Below are 21,841 nucleotides of genomic sequence, written 5' to 3' on the forward strand. Positions count from 1 at the left end.
TGAGGGGGAGAAGCCACCTGCCGCCATCCAACCGCAGAGGGCTCAGGACACCGAGGATGGCAGCAGAGAGCGGGCAAGCAGGGAAGCCCACAGGTGGGCACATCTGTCTTGGTAAAGGGCCAGATGGTGAACACTTAGGCTTTTGGGCCACATAAAGTCTTCTTTTTCCTAAACAACTTTAACAACATAAAAAACATTTTAGCTCATAGGACTTACAAAAATAGGCCACGGGCCGCACTGTGCCAAACACTGCGTGGGCTGAATAGCAACTTAGTAAATATGAAAAATAACATTAAAAGACAGTAACAGATGTTGCTGAGGATGCACAGGAGAGGAAAGGCTTATACACTGTTCGTGGGAATGCAAATGAGTACAAGCTCTATGGGAAACAGCACGGAGATTTCCATCCAGCAGTCCCACCACTGGGTATCTACCCAAAGGTAAAGAAACCGCCACATCCAGCAGGGACCTGCACCTGTACGTTTGTCGTCGCACTCGACAGCGGCAAAGACGAGGAAGCAACCCAAGTGCTCGTCAGCAGAACCAGATTAGAACTGTGGTACCTACAACCCGTGGAATGCTCTTCAGCCACAGAAAGAAGAAAACCATGCCTTTTGCAGCAACACGGGTGGAACTTGACGTCTCATCTGAAGTGAAATAAGCCCGTCCGCCGAAAGTCCAATATCACATGTTCTCATTCCTAAGTGGGTGCTGAGACACGTGGACACGTGGACACGGAGAGTGGAACGCTAGCAGACGGCCGGGAAGGGAGGGAGGCCGGAGGGGGTGAGGGATGAGAAGTGACTTCACGTACACCAGGTCCACTCTTCAGGTGATGGACACCCCGAAGCTCTCGCCCGCCCCTCTGCGATCTACGCATGTGATGAAACTGCACTTGTACCCGAGTTATATAATTCTATTTTTGAGATGGAGTCTTGCTCTGTCACCCAGACTGGAGTGCAGTGGCGCAATCTTGACTCACTGCAACCTCCACCTCCCAGGTTCAAGCACTTCTCTGCCTCAGCCTCCCAAGTAGCTGGGATTACAGGCGCCCACCATAGCACCCGGCTAATTTTTATATTTTTAGTAGAGATGGGGTTTCACCATCTTGGCCAGGCTGGTCTTGAACTCCTGACCTCGTGATCTGCCTGCCTCAGTCTCCCAACGTGATGGGATTACAGGCGTGAGCCACCGCGCCCGTCCTATACAAGTAATTTTTAACAAACCAAATTGAATGCATACGTGAAACAACATATGTCAATTAAGAGAATATGCCCCAAAAGATGCGAACAAACACTTTGCCAAACAAGATTTATGACGGCAAAGGTCACTAAAATGCTCAACATCAAAACCTACTAGAATGCCTGAAATTGAACAGATGGTACCAAATGCTGCCCAGGACACAGAGCAACAGGAACTGACATGCTGAGCAGAAAGCGAACAGGTGTAGGCGCTCTGGCGCAGCTTGGCAGTTTCCTACAGAGTGAAACACACGTGTGCAGGATGACCCGGCACCCGCCACCCAGGTATTTCCCCTGGAGAAACAACAGTCCACGCAGGACACATTTGTGCCCGGAGCACATCCACACAGAGGAACGCTCTCAGCAACAAAACTTCACAAACTTTGAACGCGCACAGGTGAAGCCACTATGACGTTGTGTGAAAGAAGCCCCCAGAGCGAGCAGGACTCCACTGCACGCCATCCTAGAAAAACGCAGGCTCATCTGCAGCCACGGAGAGCACGTTGGTTCATGATCCTCACAGAGGCGGCTTTACAAGCTGTACACGTCTAATCATGTTGCTTATACTTTAAATATGGGTTGTTAATTATGTGCCAGTTATACCCTAAAAAGAAAACAACCAGTCAGACACTGTGGCTCACGCCTATAATCCCAGCACTTTGGGAGGCTGAGGCAGTAGAATTACTTGAGGACAGGAGTTTGAGACCAGCCTGTCCAACATGGTGAAACCCCGACTCTACTAAAAATACAAAAATTAGGCCAGGCTTACGCCTGGAATCCCAGTACTTTGGGAGGCCAAGGCAGGTGGATCACTTGAGGTTGGGAGTTCGAGACCAGCCTGACCAATATGGAGAAACCCCATCTCTACTAAAAATACAAAACTAGGCTGGGCGTGGTGGCTTATACCTGTAATCCCAGCACTTTGGGAGGCCGAGGTGGGCAGATCACGAGGTCAAGAGATTGAAACCATCCTGGCCAACATGGTGAAACCCCATCTCTACTAAAAACACAAAAAAATTAGCTGGGTGTGGTGGCGTGTGCCTGTAGTCTCAGCTACTCAGGAGGCTGAGGCAGGAGAATCGTGAATCTGGGAGGCAGAGGTTGCAGTGAGCTGAGATCGCGCCACTGCACTCCAGCCTGGTGACAGAGCAAGATTCTGTCTCAAAAAATATAAAAATTTGCTGGCCATAGTGGCACATGCCTGTAATCCCAGCTACTTGGAAGGCTGAGGCAGAAGAATAGCTTGAACCTGGGAGGTAGAGGTTGCGGTGAGCCGAGATTTCGCCACTGCACTCCAGCCTGGGCAAACAGAGCAAAACTCTGTCTCAAAAACAAACAAACAAAAACAAAAATTAGCTGGGCCTGTAATCCCAGCTACTAGGGAGGCTGAGGCAGGAGGACAGCTTGAGTCCAGGAAACAGAGGCTGTAGTGACTCAAGACTGCACTCCAGCCTGGGCGACAGAGTGAGATTCCATCGCAAAAAAAAAAAAAGAATCCTGAAAACAATATACATTTTAAGAGAAGAGATAAGAAAAGGCACATGTGAAGCAGAATAGAATAGTTGCTGCTTACAGGGCGCGTAGAGGGTGGCTATGGGGATAAAATAAACAAAACAGGCTTTGTAGGAAAGAAATCAGTAAGTGACTACGGAGGAGAGAATGAATAGACAAGGGAGTCAGACTTCACCCAGACTGCAACAGAGAGGCCCCTTCGAAGATGTGGAAGACAGGTTAGGCGACAAATGGTGAGGGCTTGCTCACACGCCCCGCAGTCAGAGGGAAGGAGAGGCAGGGCAAAGGTGATTGCTGATGATGGCTGAAACATTTCTAGAACTGATGAAAGATAACCACAATTTTGGAAAGCCCACACATTTTGTAGAATTAAAACTTTTTCCCCCAAAATGTATCATAAGAAACTACAGAAATACAATGTGAGCTGCTGTCCTAGGCCGATCTGCCTAAGACCACGGGAGCAAACTGCTCGTCTGATACCAGGTAAGTGACCCACTGCGAAGGCAGAGCCACGCCCAGGGCCACCACGGGTGTTGTCACCCCAGAAGGGAAACAGCAGGTGTCACAGGTATTAGATTCTGGGGGAGGGTGGAGTTGAGGTAAAATCTCAATGAACTGTAAGTCTATAAAATAAAAGGTCAGCATCAGAACTGTGACAGGGACCTGGGCCTTGTTTCCTTGGAAACCACAAAGACAGGTGTGAGTTGAGACACCCTCATCGGATACGCTGCACCTGGCCTGGACACGGAGGCTGCTTCTCTGTGTCAGTGTCTCAGATCTTCCACACCAGCTTGTCCAACCCATGACCCTGGGCAGCATGCGGCCCAGGACGGCTTTGAATGTGGCCCAATACAAATTCATAAACTCTCTTCAAACGTTATGAGATTTGTTTGCCATCTTTTTTAAAGCTCATCAGCTGTCATAAGTGTTAGTGTATTTTATGTGTGGCCTAAGACAATTCTTCCAGCATGGCTCAGGGAACCCAAAAGATTAGACGCCCTGTAAACAAAAGCAGGAGGTTTCATTCTTATTGACATGATCTCAAACAGCAAAGCTTCCACAGAGTTCCTGATTTTAAACAACAGTTTCCCAGCGAGTACGGCAGCCATGGCATCACAAAGAAGCGAACCATTATGACACTTCACAGCTGTCGTGTATCCTGCTTACTCTGTGCCCATCTGCTCGCTACTGCAGCTAATAAACATGCAGCTACCCCACTCGGTGACTGCCAGGATGACTAAGGCTTCCACAGCCGTCTCAGGAGCTGGACAGTCTGACGTGTTCACAGCCGTCTCCCAGCCCGTTCTGTTCTCCCTAACAGTTCCTTTGATGCCAGTGCTGAGGTGCATTAGAGGCACCACTGCTTTGACATCAGCAGCGTGTAACTGTTCAACGCCCTCTTGGAGATGTCCAAAACGCCAGCAAGTCCTCAACGCCCCACAGAGATGTCCAAAACGCCAGCAAGTCCTCAACACCCCACAGAGATGTCCAAAACGCCAGCAAGTCCTCAACGCCCTCTTGGAGATGTCCAAAACGCCAGCAAGTCCTCAACGCCCCACAGAGATGTCCAAAACGCCAGCAAGTCAGTCCTCACGTTCTCCTCTGCAATCATGTGAGTCTCTTTTCAAGGGAACATCTGGACTTCTCCAGCCATGACACACATCTTAGAGAGCATGGGCCCTAACTCACTTCTGTACCCTTTCTGAATAAACTAACACATCATTAAAATCTCTCTTCCTCATCCCTGGCATTAGTTAAGAACCGCTGTTTCCTAAGGAATGGGGCTGGGTACAGTGGCTCACACCTGTGCTTCCAGCTATTTGAAAGGCTGAGGCAGGAGGATCACTTGAGTCCAGGAGTTCGAGGCTGCAGTGAGTTAAGACAGCACTACTGTACTCCAGCCTGAGCAACAGAGCAAAATTTCATTTCTTAAAACAATTAAAAATTGGCTGGGTGCAGTGGCTCACGCCTGTAATCCCATCACGTTGGGAGACTGAGGCAGGCAGATCACGAGGTCAGGAGTTCAAGACCAGCCTGGCCAAGATGGTGAAACCCCATCTCTACTAAAAATATAAAAATTAGCCGGGTGCTATGGTGGGCGCCTGTAATCCCAGCTACTTGGGAGGCTGAGGCAGAGAAGTGCTTGAACCTGGGAGGTGGAGGTTGCAGTGAGTCAAGATTGCGCCACTGCACTCCAGTCTGGGTGACAGAGCAAGACTCCATCTCAAAAATAGAATTATATAACTCGGGTACAAGTGCAGTTTCATCACATGCGTAGATCGCAGAGGGGCGGGCGAGAGCTTCGGGGTGTCCATCACCTGAAGAGTGGACCTGGTGTACGTGAAGTCACTTCTCATCCCTCACCCCCTCCGGCCTCCCTCCCTTCCCGGCCGTCTGCTAGCGTTCCACTCTCCGTGTCCACGTGTCCACGTGTCTCAGCACCCACTTAGGAATGAGAACATGTGATATTGGACTTTCGGCGGACGGGCTTATTTCACTTCAGATGAGACGTCAAGTTCCACCCGTGTTGCTGCAAAAGGCATGGTTTTCTTCTTTCTGTGGCTGAAGAGCATTCCACGGGTTGTAGGTACCACAGTTCTAATCTGGTTCTGCTGACGAGCACTTGGGTTGCTTCCTCGTCTTTGCCGCTGTCGAGTGCGACGACAAACGTACAGGTGCAGGTCCCTGCTGGATGTGGCGGTTTCTTTACCTTTGGGTAGATACCCAGTGGTGGGACTGCTGGATGGAAATCTCCGTGCTGTTTCCCATAGAGCTTGTACTCATTTGCATTCCCACGAACAGTGTATAAGTGCTGGACACGGTAGCTCATGCCTGTAATCCCAGAACTTTGGGAAACTGAGGCGGGTAGATCCCTTGAGGTCAGGAGTTCAAGATCAGCCTGTCCAACAAGGCAAAAACCCATCTCTACTGAAAATTAAAAAATTAGCCAGACACGGTGGCACATGCCTGTAATTCCAGCTACTGGGGAGGCTGAGGCAGGATAATTGCTTGAAACTGCGAAGCAGAGATTGTGGTGAGCCGAGAGGGTGCCACTGCACTCCAGCCTGGGTGACAGAGCGAGACGTTGTATAAAAAAAAAAGAAAAAAAAAAAGGCCAGGCACAGTGGCTCATGCCTGTAATCCCAGCACTTTGGGAGGCTCAGGCAGGTGAATCATGATGTCAGGAGTTTGAGACCAGCCTGGCCATGGTGAAACCCCATCTCTACTAAAAATACAAAAATCAGCCAGGCATGGTGGCACACGCCTATAGTCCCAGCTACTTGGGAGGCTGAGGCAGGAGAATCACTTGAACCTGGGAGGCGGAGGTTGAAGTGAGCCAAGATCGGCCACTGCACTCCAGCCTGGGTGACAGAGCAAGACTCTGTCTCAAAAAAAAAACAAAAAAGTGTAAAATTTAAAAAAAGACACATTACAAATCAAGTGGACTGGTTGCAAAATTTCATTCCGAAACACATGTTCTAGCAGATGCCATGTATAAGGTTAACCTTATGTGTCAACTCGACTGGACCATGGGGTACCTGGACAGTTAGTCCCTCGTGATTCTGGGTGTGTCTGTAAGGCTGTTTTTGTATGCGATGAACATCAGAATTGTACTGAGTGAGGCAAGAGGGCCTCCCTACTACTGAGTGGGTCTCATCCAATCAACTGAAAACCAAAGTAGAACAAAAATGCTGAGTAAGGGGAATTCCTGCCTGTTTGAGCTTGAAGGCTGGTCTTTTCCAGCCTTCAGACTCGGACAAACATCAGCTCTTCCTGGGTCTCGAGGCTAAGGGGTTGCGTCACGGGCTCTCCTGTGTGTGCATGTGTGTGGTTCTGTTTCTCTGGAGAACCCTGCTGACATACTGTGGAACACACCCAGCCCAGTCATCTAGTCACCTGTATCTATGGTCCCATGCAGAAAAGCTGGATTTTCAGAATGATATCCCTAAAGTACCAGACCCCTAAATAAATGACGAAAGAAAACTAAAATAGATAAATTACAATGTCTTATAAACCTTTTTTAAATACCAAGAAAATAAATAAAAATATTTTTCAGAAAAGTAAATTACCCAGAATGGCCTAGTCCTTTCACAATCTGGTTAAATGAGGTCTTTATCACCATTTCTTGTAATATTAGTCCAAGAAAGTCCAAGAAAAATACATATAAAAGAAAGCTGGTCTAGTTAACGTTAGACGGAAGCAGATTTTAAGGACATGACCAAATACAGAGATCTCTATGTAAAGATCCAAGGTTGAGTCCACAGCCCCAAAATATATACAGCTTAAGCTGATAAGGAAGAACAGACAAATCCACAGTCACAATGGGGGAGATCAACAAATCCCCTCTCACTCATTTTTCTTTTTGAATCAAGCTACATGTGCCTATCATTCTAGATACTCAGGAGACTGAGGAGATTGAGTCCAGCCTGGGCAACATAGTGAGACACCCCCTTTAAAACAAAAAACAGTAAGAACAGAATAGCTTGAGACGGGAGAGGGGAAAAAGAAAACGACTAGAATAGCTTTGTACAGCATGATTACGTGTGGCCTAATGAACATCCGCCGAGCAGTGGATCTCAAAAGTAGAGAACACACACGATTCGCAAGCTCACCGGCAACATTTATAAAAACTGACCATACATTTTGCCATTAAGCAAATCTTAAATTTCAAACAACTTAATAATGTAAACCATATTCTCTGACAAGAGCTCAATACAGCTAGAAATTAATAAAAACAACACTAAACTCTCTTCCCCACCAATATATGGAAATTAAGAAACATTTAGCCTAAATTATACAGCGATCAGTGAAGACCTTATTACAGAAATTTAAAAACATTGTGACTTGATACAGTTGTGACTATGGAAACTTGTGGGACGCAGCTAACACTGTAATTAGAATAAAACGTATGGACACACACACACACACACACACACACACACGAAAAGAAGCCTGAATAGAGCGAGGTTGGCGTCCATCTTAAAAACTTAGAAAAAGAGCAACAAAATAAGACAAAGAAAGGAGAAAGGAGAAAATTAGTGCAAAAATCAGTAAAACAAAGCAGAGAGCGACAAAGCCAGAAGCCGGCACTTTGACAATCCCTATAAAATCAGCGAGCATCTGGTGAGATGGATCAGGGGAGAAAACATAAGAAATCATCACTACACATGCTTCTGACGTTTAAAAAGATGTTTGAGCCAAGCACGTTGGCTCCTGCCTATAATCCCAGCAATTTGGGAGGCCGAGGCAAGTGGATCACTTGAGGCCAGGAGCTTGAGACCAGACTGGCCAACATGGCAAAACCCTGTCTCTACTAAAAATACAAAAATTAGCCAGTCACGGTGGTGCACATCTGTGATCCCAGCTACTCAGGAGGCTGCGGCATGAGAATCACTTGAGCCCAGAAGGGGGAGGTTACAGTGAGCTAAGATTGCACCACTGCACTCCAGCCTCAACAACAGAGGGGTATTTCAGACACTGTCTCTACAAAAAAATAAAAGTAGGCAGGTATGGTGGTGCATGCCTATAGTCTCAGCTGCTCAGGAAGTTGAGACAGGAGCATCATTTGAGCTTAGGAATTTAAGGTTACAGTGAGTTATGATCACATCATTGCCACTCCAGCCTGGGTGACAGTGAGACCATGCGTTTAAAAAAAAAATTATAAAAACAAAGATCAATACTCAAAAATCTTCCCACAAAGTAAATTTCAGGTCCAGAAGGCTTCATTACCAAGTTCTATCAAATATTTAGGAGGAAATTACTCCATTAGTAAACAAACTTTCCAAAGAAAAAGAACAGATACATACAAATCCTTTTATAAGGGTAGCATCGGCCGGGCGCAGCAGCTCACACCTGTAATCCCAGCACTTTGGGAGGCCGAGGTGGGTGGACCACGAGGTCAGGAGATCAAGACCATCCTGGCCAACATGGTGAAACCTCATCTTTACTAAAAATACAAAAAAAAAAAAAATTAGCTGGGTATGATGGCGCACACCTGTAGTCCCAGCTTCTCGGGAGGCTGAGGCAGGAGAATTGCTTGAACCCAGGAGGCAGAGATTGCAGTGAGCTGAGATTGCACCACTGCACTATAGCCGGGCACTACAGCCCGGTCGACAGTGCGAGGCTCCATCAAAAAAAAAAAAAACAGTAGCATAACCCCAATACTGAAATCCAACAGACAGTCTGCATAAGTAAAACTACAGGTCCATTTCAGCTGGGCGTGGTGGCTCACGCCTGTAATCCTAGCACTTTGGGAGGCTGAGGTGGGTGGATCACCTGAGGTCACGAGTTCAAGACCAGCCTGGTCATCATGGTGAAACCCCATCTTTAAAAAAAAACAAAAACAAAACTACAGGTCAATCTCTCAATCTCACCCAAGAACAAAGATACAATATAAAATTCCTATACAAAACATCAGAATGATATAATCCAACAAAAAATGACCAACTTAGGTTTACCTCAGGAATGCAAGGTTGGTTTACAATTAAAGCTATTCTGTTAATGTGGTGAATTACATGTCAACAAATATTTAAGCATTTGATAAAATGTAAAAGTCCTTTGTGTTCACGCCCCTAGGATGGCTACATCAGAAAGACAACAGATGTTGGCAAGGATGTGAGAGACTGAACACTCAAAAGTCACTAAGGAGAATGTAAGATGGTGTAGCCACGATGGAAAATAGTTCAGTGATTTCTCAAAATATGAAATACAGAGTAACCTGGCGGCCCAGACAGAAGTGGGTTTCCCCCCAGCGAACACCCTCTCCGCCAAGGGCCAAAGTGCTTCGTTAAACAGGCCCTGCTCCCCGTGCCACCCAACTGGCTGAGACCCTCCAACAAGGGTTGTCCAACACCCTATACAGGAGTGATCCTACTGGCATCAGGTTGGTGGCCCTCGAGGTCAGAGGTCCCAGATGAAGGAGCAGGCACCCATCTTTGCTGTTCTCCAGGCTCCCTGAGTGACATCTCCAGACACAGGGGTGAATCAGATGAGTAGGCCTGAAGGGAACCCCCACACAGAAGACGGACGTGACTACTGAAAGACAAAAAGCAGAAGTGACAACAAAAGGCCTCCCCGGGAAACCCTTCCAAGCGTCAGGAGCCTCAAACACTGACACGAGACGAACTCATGAGGATGAGAAAAAAAATCAACGAAAAAATGCTGAAAACCCAAAAGGCAAAAGTGCCTCTTGTCCTTCAAATGATCACAACGTCTCTCCATCGAAGACGTGGAATTGGATGGAGGATCGGATGGACGAGTTGACAGAAGTAGGTTTCAGAAGACGGGTAATAAAAAACTATGATGAGCTAAAAAAGCATGTTCTAACCCAATGCGAAGAAGCTAAGAACCTTGATAACAGGTGAGAGGAATTGCTAACTAGAATAACCAGTTTAGAGAGGAACATAAGCGACCTGATGGAGCTGAAAACACAGCACGAGAGCTTCCTGAAGCACACACAAGTATCAACAGTCGAACCACCAAGCGGAAGAAAGGATATCAGAGTCTGAAGACCACCTTACTGAAACAGGACATGCAGACAAGAGGAGAGAAAAAAGAATGCAGAGCAATGAACAAAGCCTCCAAAAAATACGGGACCTCATGAAAAGACCAAACCTACTAGTGCCTGGAGTATCACAAGGAGACAGGGAGAATGGAAACGGGCTGGAAAACACACTTCGGGATATTGTCCAGGAGAACTTCCCCAACCTAGCAAGACGGGCCAACATGCAAATTCAGGAAATACAGAGAACGCTATTAAGATACTCCATGAGAGGCCGGGTGCGGTGGCTCACATCTGTAATCCTAACACTTTGGGAGGCCGAGGTGGGTGGATCACCAGAGGTCAGAGTTCAAGACCAGCATGGCCATGATGGTGAAACCCCATCTTTTTTTTTTTAAAGACTAGTCAAGTGCATTAGTGAGAAGGGGGGAAGAGTAGAACAAGGAGTTTGATGTGTAACTGACTGTGAACAATCAATTGAGATAACTCACTACCTTCGGACCAGCCGAAACCCCATCTTTTAAAAAAATAAGATACTCCATGAAAAGATCAACCCCAATCCTCAAATTCTCCAAGGTTGAAATAAAGGAAAAACTGTTGAGGGCAGCCAGAAAGGCCAGGTCACCTACAAAGGGAAGTCCATCAGACTAATGGCAGACTTCTCAGCAGAAACTCTACAAGACAGAAGACCAATGTTCAACCTTCTTAAACAAAAGAATTTTCAGGCCGGGCTCAATGGCACATACCTGTAATCTCAGCACTTTGGGAGGCCGAGGTGGGCAGATCACAAGGTCAGGAGTTCAAGACCAGCCTGACCAACATAGTGAAACCCCATCTCTACTAATAAATACAAAAAAATTTAGCTGAGCATGGTGGCACATGGCTGTAGTCCCAGCTACTTGGGAGGCTGAGGCAGGAGAATCACTTGAGCCTGGGAGGTGGAGGCTGCAGTCCGCAGAGATTGCACCACTGCACTCCAGTTTGGGCAACAAAGTGAGACTTTGTCTCAAAAAAAGAAAACAAGGATAAAGAAAAGAATTTTCAACCCAGAATTTTATATCCAGCCACATTAAGCTTCGTAAGTGAAGGAGAAATAAAATCCTTTTCAGACAAGCAAATGCTGAGGGATTGTGTCACCACCAGGCCTGCCCTGCGAGAGCTCCTACAAGAAGCATTAAATATAGAAAGGAAAAACCAGTACCAGCCACTGCAAAAACACACCGAAATATAAAGACCAATGACACTATGAAGAAACTGCATCAACAAGTGTGCAAAATAACCAGATGGCATGATGATGACAGGATCGAATTCACACATAACGATACTAACCTTAAACGTAAATGGGCTCAATTAAAAGACACAGACTGGCAAACTGGATAAGGAGGCAAGACCCATCGGTGTGCTATACTCGGGAGACCCATCTCACAGGCTCAAAAGAAAGGGACGGAGGAAACCTTACCAAGCAAATGGAAAGAAAAGAAAAAAAGGAGCCGCAATCCCAGTCTCTGACAAAACACGTTAAACCAACAAAGATCGAAAAAGACAAAGAAGAGCATGACGTCATGGTAAAGGGAGCAATTCAACAAGAGCGAACTATTCTGAATATATGTACACCCAATAAAGGAGCACCCAGATCCATAACAAGCTCTTAGAGACTCCAAAGAGACTGACTCCCACACAGTAACAGCAGGAGACTTTAACACCCCGCTATCAGTATTAGACAGATCAACGAGACAGAAAACTAATGAAGTATTCAGGACTTGAACTCAGCTCTGGATCAAGTGGACCTAGTAGACGTCTACAGAACTCTCTACCCCAAATCAACAGAATGTACATTCTTCTCAGTGCCACATGGCACTTATTCTAAAATCAACCACATAATCGGAAGTAAAACACTCCTCAGCAAATGCAAAATAACTGAAATCATAACAGTCTCTCAGACCACAGTGCGCATTAGAACGCAAGATTAAGAAACTAACAACTCGAGTGCTCGCTTCGGCAGCACATACACTAAAATTGCAACGATACGGAGAAGATGAGCATGGCCCCTGTGCAAGGATGACACGCGAATTCGTGAAGCGTTCCATGCTTTTTATATTTTACTTTTAAAAATTTAAAAAATTAAAAAAAAAGAAACTAACTCAAAACCACACAATTTCATGGAAATTGAACAACCTGCTCCTGAATGACTCCAAGATAATGAAATTAAAGCAGAAATCGAAAGGTTCTATGAAACCAATGAGAACAAAGACACAATGTACCAGAATCTCTGGGACGCAGCTAAAGCAGTGTTAAGAGGGGAATTAGTCTGGGTGTGGTGGCTCACACCTGTAATCCTAGCACTTTGGGAGGCCGAGGTGGGCAGATCACGAGGTCAGGAGTTCAATACCAGACTGGCCAACACAGTGAAACCCTGCCTCTACTAAAAAATACAAAAATTATCTGGGCATGGTGGCTCGTGCCTGTAATCCCAGCTACCTGGGAGGTTGAGGTAGGAGGACTGCTTGAACCAGGACCAGGAGGCGGAGGTTGCAGTGAGCCGAGATCGCGCCACTGCACTCCAGCCTGGCCTACAGAGCAAGACTCCATCTCAAAAAAATTAAAAAAAAGAAGGAAATTAATAGCACTAAATGCCCACCCACATGAGAAAGCTAGAAAGATCTCAAATGGACACCCTAACATCACAATTAAAAGAGCCAGAGAGGCAAGAGCAAACTAATCCAAAGGCTAGTAGGAGACAGGAAATAACAAGATCAGAGAAGGATCACAGGAGAGACACGAAAAAAAATCAACAAATCCAGGAGCTGAGTTTTTGAAAAAATTAACCAAATAGATTGACCACTAACTAGACTAATAAAGGAGAGTGAAGAATCAAATAGACACAATAAAAAATAACAAAGGGGATATCACCACTGGCTCCAAAGAAATACAGACTGCCATCAGAGAATACTATAAACAGCTCTACACAAATAAACTGGAAAATCTAGAAGAAACTGATAATCCCCTGGGTGCATACACCCTACCAAACTAAACCAGGAAGAAGTTGAATCCCTGAATAGACCAGCAACAAGCTCTGAAACTGAGGCAGTAATAACCTATCAACCAAAAAACAGCCCAGGACCAGATGGACTCACAGCTGAATTCTACCAGAAATACAAAGAGGAGCTGGTACTATTCCTTTTGAAACTATTCCAAACAACTGAAAAGGAGGGACTTCTCTGCAACTCATTTTATGAAGCCAGCATCATCCTGATACCAAAACTTGGAAGAGACACAACAGAAAAAGAAAACTTCAGGCCAATATCCCTGATGAACATCGATGTGAAAATCCTCAATAAAACACTGGCAAACCGAAGCCAGCAGCAAATCAAAAAGCTTACCCATCATAATCAAGTCGGCTTCATCCCTGAGATGCAAGGCTGGTTCAACATATGCAAATCAACAAGCATAATCTATCACATAAACAGAACCAAAGACCAGAACCATACGATTATCTCAACAGATGCAGAAAAGGCCTTTGATAAAATTTAATATCCCTTCACGTTAAAAACTCTCAATAAACTAAGTATTGATGGAACATATCTCAAAATAATAAGAGCTATTTATGACAAACCCACAGACAATACCATATTGAATGGGCAAAAGCTGGAAGCGTTCCCTTTGAAAAACTGGTACATTAACTCGAGACGGATTAAAAACTTAAATGTAAAACCCAAGGCCGGGAGCAGTGGCTCACGCCTGTAATCCCAGCACTTTGGGAGGCTGAGGCGGGTGGGTGGATCACGAGGTCAAGAGATCGAGACCATCCCGGTCAACATGGTGAAACCCCGTCTCTACTAAAAATACAAAAAAATCAGCTGGGCATGGTGGTGCGTGCCTGTAATCCCAGCTACTCAGGAGGCTGAGGCAGGAGAATTGCCTGAACCCAGGGGGCAGAGGTTGCGGTGAGCCGAGATCGCGCCATTGCACTCCAGCCTGGGTAACAAGAGCGAAACTCCGTCTCAAAAAAAAAAACAAAAAAACCCCAAACCATAAAAACCCCTAGAAGAAAACCTAGGCAATACAATTCAGGACACAGTCATGGGCAAAGATTTCATGACAAAAACACCAAAAGCAATTGCAACAAAAGCAAAATTGACACTAAAGAGCTTCTGCACAGCAAAAGAAACTATTATCAGTGAACAGGCAACCTACAGAATGTGAGAAAATTTTTGCAATCTACCCATCTGACAAAGGTCTAATATCCAGAATTTACAAGGAACTTACATATTTACAAGAAAAAAACAAACAACCCCATCAAAAAAGTGGGCAAAGGATACAAACAGATACTTCTCAAATGAAGACATTTACGTGGCCAATAAACATATGAAAAAAAGCTCAACATTACTCATCATCGGAGAAATGCAAACCAGAACCACGATGAGATGCCATCTCATTGTGAACCAGAAATGCCATCTGACCCAGCAATCCCATTACTGGGTATATACCCAAAGGAACAGAAATCCTTCTACTATGAAGATACATGGACATGTATGTTTATTACAGCACTACTTACAGTAGCAAAGACAGGGAACCAACCCAAATGCTCATCAAAGATGTACTGGATAAAGAAAATGTGATACATAACAGAAATAAATAAATAAATAATGAAGAAAATGTGATACATATACACCATGGAATACTATGCAGTCATAAAAAGGAATGCGATCCTGTCCTTTGCAGGGACATGGCTGAAGTTGCAAGCCATCATCCTCAGCAAACTAACATAGCAACAGAAAGCCAAACACCACATGTCCTCATTCATAAGTGGGAGCTGAACACTGAGAACACATGGACACAGAGAGGGGACCATCACACACCAGGGCTTGGTGGGGGGTGGGGGGTGGGGGGAGGGAGCTTAGAGGATGGGTCAGTAGGTGCAGCACACCACGGCACACATACACCGAGGTAACAAACCTGCACATTCTGCACATGTAGCCCATCTTTGTTTTGTTTTGTTTTAAAGAAGAAATAAAGGCTAGGTGCAGTGGCTTATACCTGTAATCGCAGCACTCTGGGAGGCCAAGGCAGGCGGATCATGAGGTCAAGAGATGGAGACCAGCTTGGCCAACATGGTATTTGTATTTGTACAAATACAAAAATTAGCTGGGCTTGGTGGCGCATGCCTGTAGTCCCAGCTACTCAGGACACTAAGGAAGGATAATCGTTTGAACCTGGGAGGCAGAGGCTGCAGTGAGCAGAGATCACGTCATTACACTTTAGCCTGGTGACAGAGCGAGACTCCGTCTAAAAAAAAACAAAAACAAGACATTACAGTAAGTGAAAGAAGTCGGGCACAAAAGACCAGATGTGTGACTCTATTTATGTAACATATCCTGAGCAGACAAATCCACAGAAGCAAAAGTAATGACCAGTCACCTAGGAGTGGGGAGGAGGAGGACTGGGGAAATGCTAACGAGTACCAGATTTATTTGGGGACGATGAAAATGTTTTAAAATTGACTAGAATGGTCATCAACTCTGTGAATGTACTAAAAACCACTGAACTGTACACTTTAAATGGTGAAAGCTATCTGGTATATTTATATGGTATATCAATTGTATCTTTTTTCTTTTGAGACAGGGTCTCATTCTGTTGCCCAGGCTAGAGTGCAGTGATGCGATCATAGCTCACTGCACCCTCAACCTCCCAGGCTCAAGCCATCCTCTCGTCTCAGCCTGCCAAGTAGTTTCAGCCTCCCACAGCCGTGTGCCACCACCCCTGGCTAAATTTTGTATTTTTTATGGAGACAGGGTTTCACCATATTGCCCGGGCTAATCTCGAACTCCTGGGCTCAAGCAATCCGCCCATTTTGGCCTCCCAAAGTGCTGAGTTTACAGGCATGAGCCACTGCACCCAGCTATAAATTATATCTTAATAAAGCTATTTTTTTTAAATTCATGATTAAAAGATTTTTTTTACAAGTCTTCTAAGAAGAGAAGAGAATTTCCTTAACTAGATAAAGGGTATTTACCAAAGACAACAGGGAACATAACACTTACTGGCAAAACATTCCAAGTTCTCCCTGTGTGATGGGAGGTCAGACAATGAGCTGGAGGGTCCTGGCCAGTCCAGTGAGATGAGAAAAAACAAAAGGCAATTGGAAAATGAGAGATAATATGAAGTGCACAGAAAAATCAAGAAATTCTACAGAAAAAAACTTACTGCAACTAGTAAAATTTTAACACAAATGGTAGTCACAAACTCATTATCCAAAAATCAGGCTGGCTGTGGTGGCTCACATCTGTAATCCCAGCACTTGGGGAGGCTGAGGTGGCTGGATCACCTGAGGTCAGGAGTTCGAGACCAGCCTGGCCAACAATGGTGAAACCCCATCTCTACTAAAAATGCAAAAATTAGCCGGGTGTGGTGGCGTGCACCTGTAATCCCAGATACTTGGAAGGTTGAGATAGAAGAATCACTTCAACTTGGGAGGCAGAAATTGCAGTGAGCCGAGATTGCGCCACTGCACTCCAGCCTGGGTGACAAAGTGAGACTCTGTCTCAAAAAAACCCAAAAAGCAAAAATTAACTGCATTTCTATAAACCAGCAACAAGCAAAACTAAGACTTTAACAGATACCATGTACAACAGCATGAAAAAATAGGAACTAGGTGGTAATATATGAGATGGAAGGCCTCTGTCGAGATCATAAAGAACATTTAAATATACCCACACCCACAAATTATAAGATGTGATATAAAGAGGACATCACCCCAGAATGAACTGCAAGTGCAGCTCAGCCTTAAAACCCCTGCAGGCAGGCTCTCTGTGTGTAAGAAGTATTGAATAGAGTTCGGAAGCGTGAAGGGACAAGAATAGCCAGAGATGCTCCTGGAGAAAAACACAGCGGGAGAGTTTGCTCCGTCAGCTAAGGAGACTCAGAAAAAAAGTGACAGGAACTGACTGGGTTATCAGCACATCAACATGTCAGTGACCACAAGAAGAGAGCACAGCCTGAAACAGACACACAGCAGAAGTCACGGTGCAGATCAATGGAAAAGGACTGTCACTCTAATCCACGCTGGGTGCTGGACTAACTGGACGTCCATGTGGAAAATGAGACTCCCAGCTTCACACAATCATCAATTCCACGCAGACTAAAGATTCAAGTGTGAAAGGCGACGCCCAGATAACCCAGGGAGTGTTCCCAGCATGTCCTCCAGTGAGACACAACTGGCACCAATGAGAGTGGGCTGATGAATACCCCACCTACGTTAAAACCAGGAGCTTCTCTTCATCCACAATTCCAGGAAGAGGGTTGGGCACATGGATCACACTTGTAATCCCAATGCTGTGGGAGGCCAAGGCAGGAGGATCACTTGAGGCAAGGAGTTCAAGAGCAGCCTGGGCAATATGGTAAGACCCTCATCTCCATACACACACACACTAGTATTAGCCAGGTGTAGTGTTCCAGCTACTCCAGAGGTTGAGGAGGGAGGACTGCTTAGCCCAGGAGTTCAAGGTTAAAGTGAGCTATGATTATACCACTAGACTCCAGCCCTGGTGACAGAGCGAGATGCTATCTCAAAAAAAAAAAAAGAAAAGAAAAAATTCCAGGAAACTAAGTCAAAGGACAACTGGGAGACAGTCGTAACTGAAAAAGGACTGTTATCTATAACAAATAATATAAGAAATAATAAAAAGGAAAACACAAAACAATGGGAAGAGAATTTAAAAGCAGATTTGAACATACAATTCTCAAAACAGAAAACCAAACAGCAGGCCGAATGCCATGGCTCACACCTGTAATCCCAGAACTTTAGGAGGCCGAGGCAAGCAGACTGCTTGAGGTCAGGAGTTCAAGACCAGCCTAGGCTGCATGGTGAAACCCTGTCTCAACTAAAAATACAAAAACTAGTTGGGCATGGAGGCATATGCCTGTAATCCCAGCTACTCAGGAGGCTGAGGTGGGAGGATCACCTGAGCGCAAGAAGTCGAGGCTGTAGTAAGCCATGATCGTACCACTGCACGCCAGCCTGGCTGACAGCAAGAGACCCTGTCTCAAACAACACAAAACAAAAAACAAAAAACACTCTGAAAAATAATTTGGCACAATCCCCTGATCCCCACAATTCCACTCCTAGATATTATAACCTGGAGAAATCCAAGCTTCCAAACACCTGAACACATACATCACAATCGTGTGGTAGCAGCATTTATTTACAACAGCAAAAAACTGGCCATAAGCTGTGTCATTGTGTCATTGTGATAGAATGGATAGCTTCGTATTCAGAGAAAGGAATACCACACAGCAGTGAAAATTAACCCAGTCTGCTGCAATGTGGATGAAACTGTCCAGGGGTCCGCCAAAAGGACACGTGCATGCCACACACAAAATACACACACTATGATCCCATCACACTAGTCCAAATCAGGCAACCAAGCTGTGCCATTTAGGGGTGCATAACTGCTAACACCGGGGAGATGGCACAGAAATGATGACCTTTCCAAAACGTGGGAAGGGAAAGGAAGAAGGCCGTGATTACCGATGATTCCAAGGAACAAGCACGGTTCTGTTTCTCCACCTGTGTGAGGATCGCAGGGGTGACTCACGACGCTATTATTATTCATCAAACTGAACGAATATGTACTTTTTCACACATGTTATATCTCAGTCAAAAACAATTACAACCTACGAGAGATAATAATACACCAGTAGCCGGGAACTTTTAAACAACCATGGGGCTTCGATAGTCTGCAAAACTACTCGGTTCATTTCGCACGGAAAGCATACAATATAACGTTTAGGAAGAAAGAAAACACACTTCACACACCCACTCGTTGGAATGACGCAAAAACGGCGCACAGAAAAGAGTCAAAAGAACACAGAGCGCTCCGGACGGCTGGGGTCTTTGCGAGGTGAGAACAAGAACACCCAGTCAGCGGACACTGGAGCTACCGAGCTCAGGCGGCCCCTTCCTCACGCGGGTTTCTCTCGGGATCCCCGCCCCCGCCCAGGCCACCAAGGCCACGTCCCCGACGGGAGATCCTGCTGGGCCACTCCCGGGGGCCCAGGGTGGGCAGTGAGGACCCCGGGCCCGGCGGGGAGGGGGTTGAGGATCCAGGGGAGGTGAAAACTTAGGTGGGGGATGAGGACCCAGTGGGAGGGTTCCCGGGGGGAGGGGAGGAGGTGCGAGGGCGGCCTGAGGACCCGGGGTGGGGATGAGAACTCAGGTGGGGGATGAGGACCCAGTGGGAGGGTTCCCGGGGGGAGGGGAGGAGGTGCGAGGGCGGCCTGAGGACCCGGGGTGGGGATGAGAACTCAGGTGGGGGATGAGGACCCAGTGGGAGGTGAGGTCTGGGGGGAGAAATCCCGAGGAGCTAGGAGGGGGCGTGAGGGCGGGGCGGGGGGAGCTGAGGACCCTGGGGGGACTGACAGTCTGAAGAGAGATGAAAAGGTGGGGGAGGGACCGAGGCGGTTCGGGAGCGGGGCCAGGAGTGGGGTGTGAGGGTCGGAGGTGGGAAGGTTGGGGCTCTGGGGGCCTCGGGTCCCAGGGAGGCGCGGCCGTGGGGCGCCCCGCCTGCCTCACCTCATCCACCGTGCGGCGCGGGAGGTGCAGCGTCCCGAGCAGCAACTTCAGCTTCACCGCCGACGAGAGACCGTGAAAGCAGAGACGGATGTTGTCGATGACCGCGGCCGTGAGCAGGGACGCGATGCTGGGCGGCGCCCACAGCTCGTCCGTGGCCCCCAGCTTGTTGTGCAGCCACAGGCCCGTGTCACTCTCCCGCATAGACGCCATCTTGGAGGGAAGCGCGCGCCGTAGCGCCGGCATCTTATGAAGACGCCTATGCGCCCCCGGCTAGGACCCCAACATGGCGGCGCCCGGCGGAATGCGGACAGCAGGCCGCGGAGGTGGCGCAGGCGGCGCGGCCCCACGAGCGGAGCTTCCAACGAGAGCGCTTCTGGGCGGCGGCCGCGTCTCCGGGAAGGTCCCTGGCAACTCCGAGAGCCGGAATGACGGGGTGCCGCCGAGCAAGGACTATAGGCTTCCGTAATGCATCATGGCGGCGCCCGCTGCCGGCTTTCGGAGAGACCGCAAAAGATGACGTCACGAGTGGGCGCGCCTATTCGCGGCTGGGAGGTCCAGGCTGCGGCCTGGGGTTCGCAGTGCAGGTGCCAAGCGCTGCAGAGTCGCGGCTCGCGCGGTGGGGCGAGGGCTCCCGGTGGCACCTGCCCCGCCGTCCGCCCTTCGCTTTCTACTCTCTCGGCTCTCGGCGCGGACCGGGTCGCCTGTAGTGCGCAGACCGTGTGGACGCCCCGCCCGCCCCCGCGGTCCCAGCACCTGCACGGAGAGGAGCCGCGGCCCTGCGGAACAAGCCTGCGGGATCCCGGGCCCCGCGCTGAGCTGAGCCCGCTCCGCCCGTTGGGCGCTGCCGACGGGGCTGCGCTGAGCATGCGGGTCGGAGGGCGCTCGGGGAGCGGTCGCAGAGCACCCGAGATCCCGCAGTGCAGGGAGACCCCTGCTCCCACTCGGGCTGGAGCCGCCGGGCAGGAGCTAGTAGTGAACTTAACAGTTTTACGAGCTTGTCATTAGATACCAACATTAGTAAAAGCTAAACTTCATTTCATCATGTTCATTTTACTCTATTGTCTTTTTGACGAGGTCTTCCTATGTTGGCCAGGCTGGTCTCGAACTCCTGAGCTCAAGCGATTCCTCCCCCAGCCTCTGCTTCCCAGAGTGCTGGGGTGTTACAGGCCGGGGCCGCCTGGCCTGGTCTCTGTGTTACAATATCTTTTTTTAAAAAGGTATTTTCGTTATTCCTCACAGCTATTGCCACTGGGCGGTGGGAACGCCGGGTGAGAAGTGCGGAGCCCAGATGCTAGCAGTGCCCTGGCCCTAGCGGCTTGGCCAGTTTGAACTCTGCAAACCAGCGAATGCGGCAGATCAGGGCTGGAGTGGTGGTTTTGTTGATTGGTTAACTGAAGAAAGTGATAGAGAAAACGTTGATGATGAAGATTACTCTTAAAACTCTGTCATGTCTCAGATGAATAAGTAGAAGAAGAAGAAGAAAAAACCCCCCCCAAAAAAGCCTGCCATGTCCACAACCATTACATGGCCAATAGCACATACAATTTAAGAGAATATTTCCTACATTATTTAAAAGTTAGTATCGGATTCAGCAAAGACAAGTCATAGACTAACGGGTGAAGTTGTGACGTAAGTGGGGCTGGTGCTGTAAGAAGTTTGTGTTTTGTTTTGAGACAGAGTTTCACTCTGTTGCCAGGCTGGAGTGCAGTGGCTCGATCTTAGCTCACGGCAACCTCTGCCTCCTGGGTTCAGGCAATTCCCCTGCCTCAGCCTCCCGAGTAGCTGGGACTACAGGCACATGCCACCACGCCTGGCTAATTTTTTTGTAGTTTTAGTAGAGACAGGGTTTCACCGTGTTTGCCGAGATGGTCTCGATTTCCTGACCTCGTGATCTGCCCGCCTCGGCCTCCCAAAGTGCCGGGATTACAAACTTGAGCCACCGCACCCGGCCAGAAGTTTAATAATTGTAATTTGAGGGTAAAAAATAGTTGAACAGTGGATGACGTGTCAAATTTA

General features: G+C 47.4%; 1 protein-coding gene and 1 non-coding gene across 4 annotated transcripts in view; one reads left to right on the forward strand and one right to left on the reverse strand.

The window, feature by feature from the left end:
• The window catches only part of NELFA (negative elongation factor complex member A), a 32,713-nt gene extending 12,645 nt beyond the window's left edge, over positions 1–20,068 (reverse strand). The window contains exon 1 of one of the 3 annotated variants that reach the window (XM_064365290.1): positions 19,826–20,033. In XM_064365290.1, coding sequence (XP_064221360.1) covers positions 19,826–20,026 — 201 coding nt within the window. In that variant the 5' untranslated portion in view covers positions 20,027–20,033. Of the gene's footprint in view, positions 1–19,825 lie in introns of all 3 variants that reach the window. The other 2 variants (XM_012466893.3, XM_012466894.2) reach the window with 2 other exon arrangements.
• Positions 12,241–12,347, forward strand: LOC135271963 (U6 spliceosomal RNA). Its single transcript, XR_010340092.1, has one exon. It is a non-coding gene; the product is annotated as a U6 spliceosomal RNA (small nuclear RNA).
• Positions 20,069–21,841: the final 1,773 nt, after the last annotated feature.

The sequence above is a fragment of the Aotus nancymaae genome, unplaced genomic scaffold (genome assembly GCF_030222135.1).
Source record: "Aotus nancymaae isolate 86718 unplaced genomic scaffold, 86718_ANA_hifiasm-v0.15.2.pri h1tg000006l, whole genome shotgun sequence".
In the NCBI taxonomy this organism is placed as follows: Eukaryota; Metazoa; Chordata; class Mammalia; order Primates; family Aotidae; genus Aotus; species Aotus nancymaae.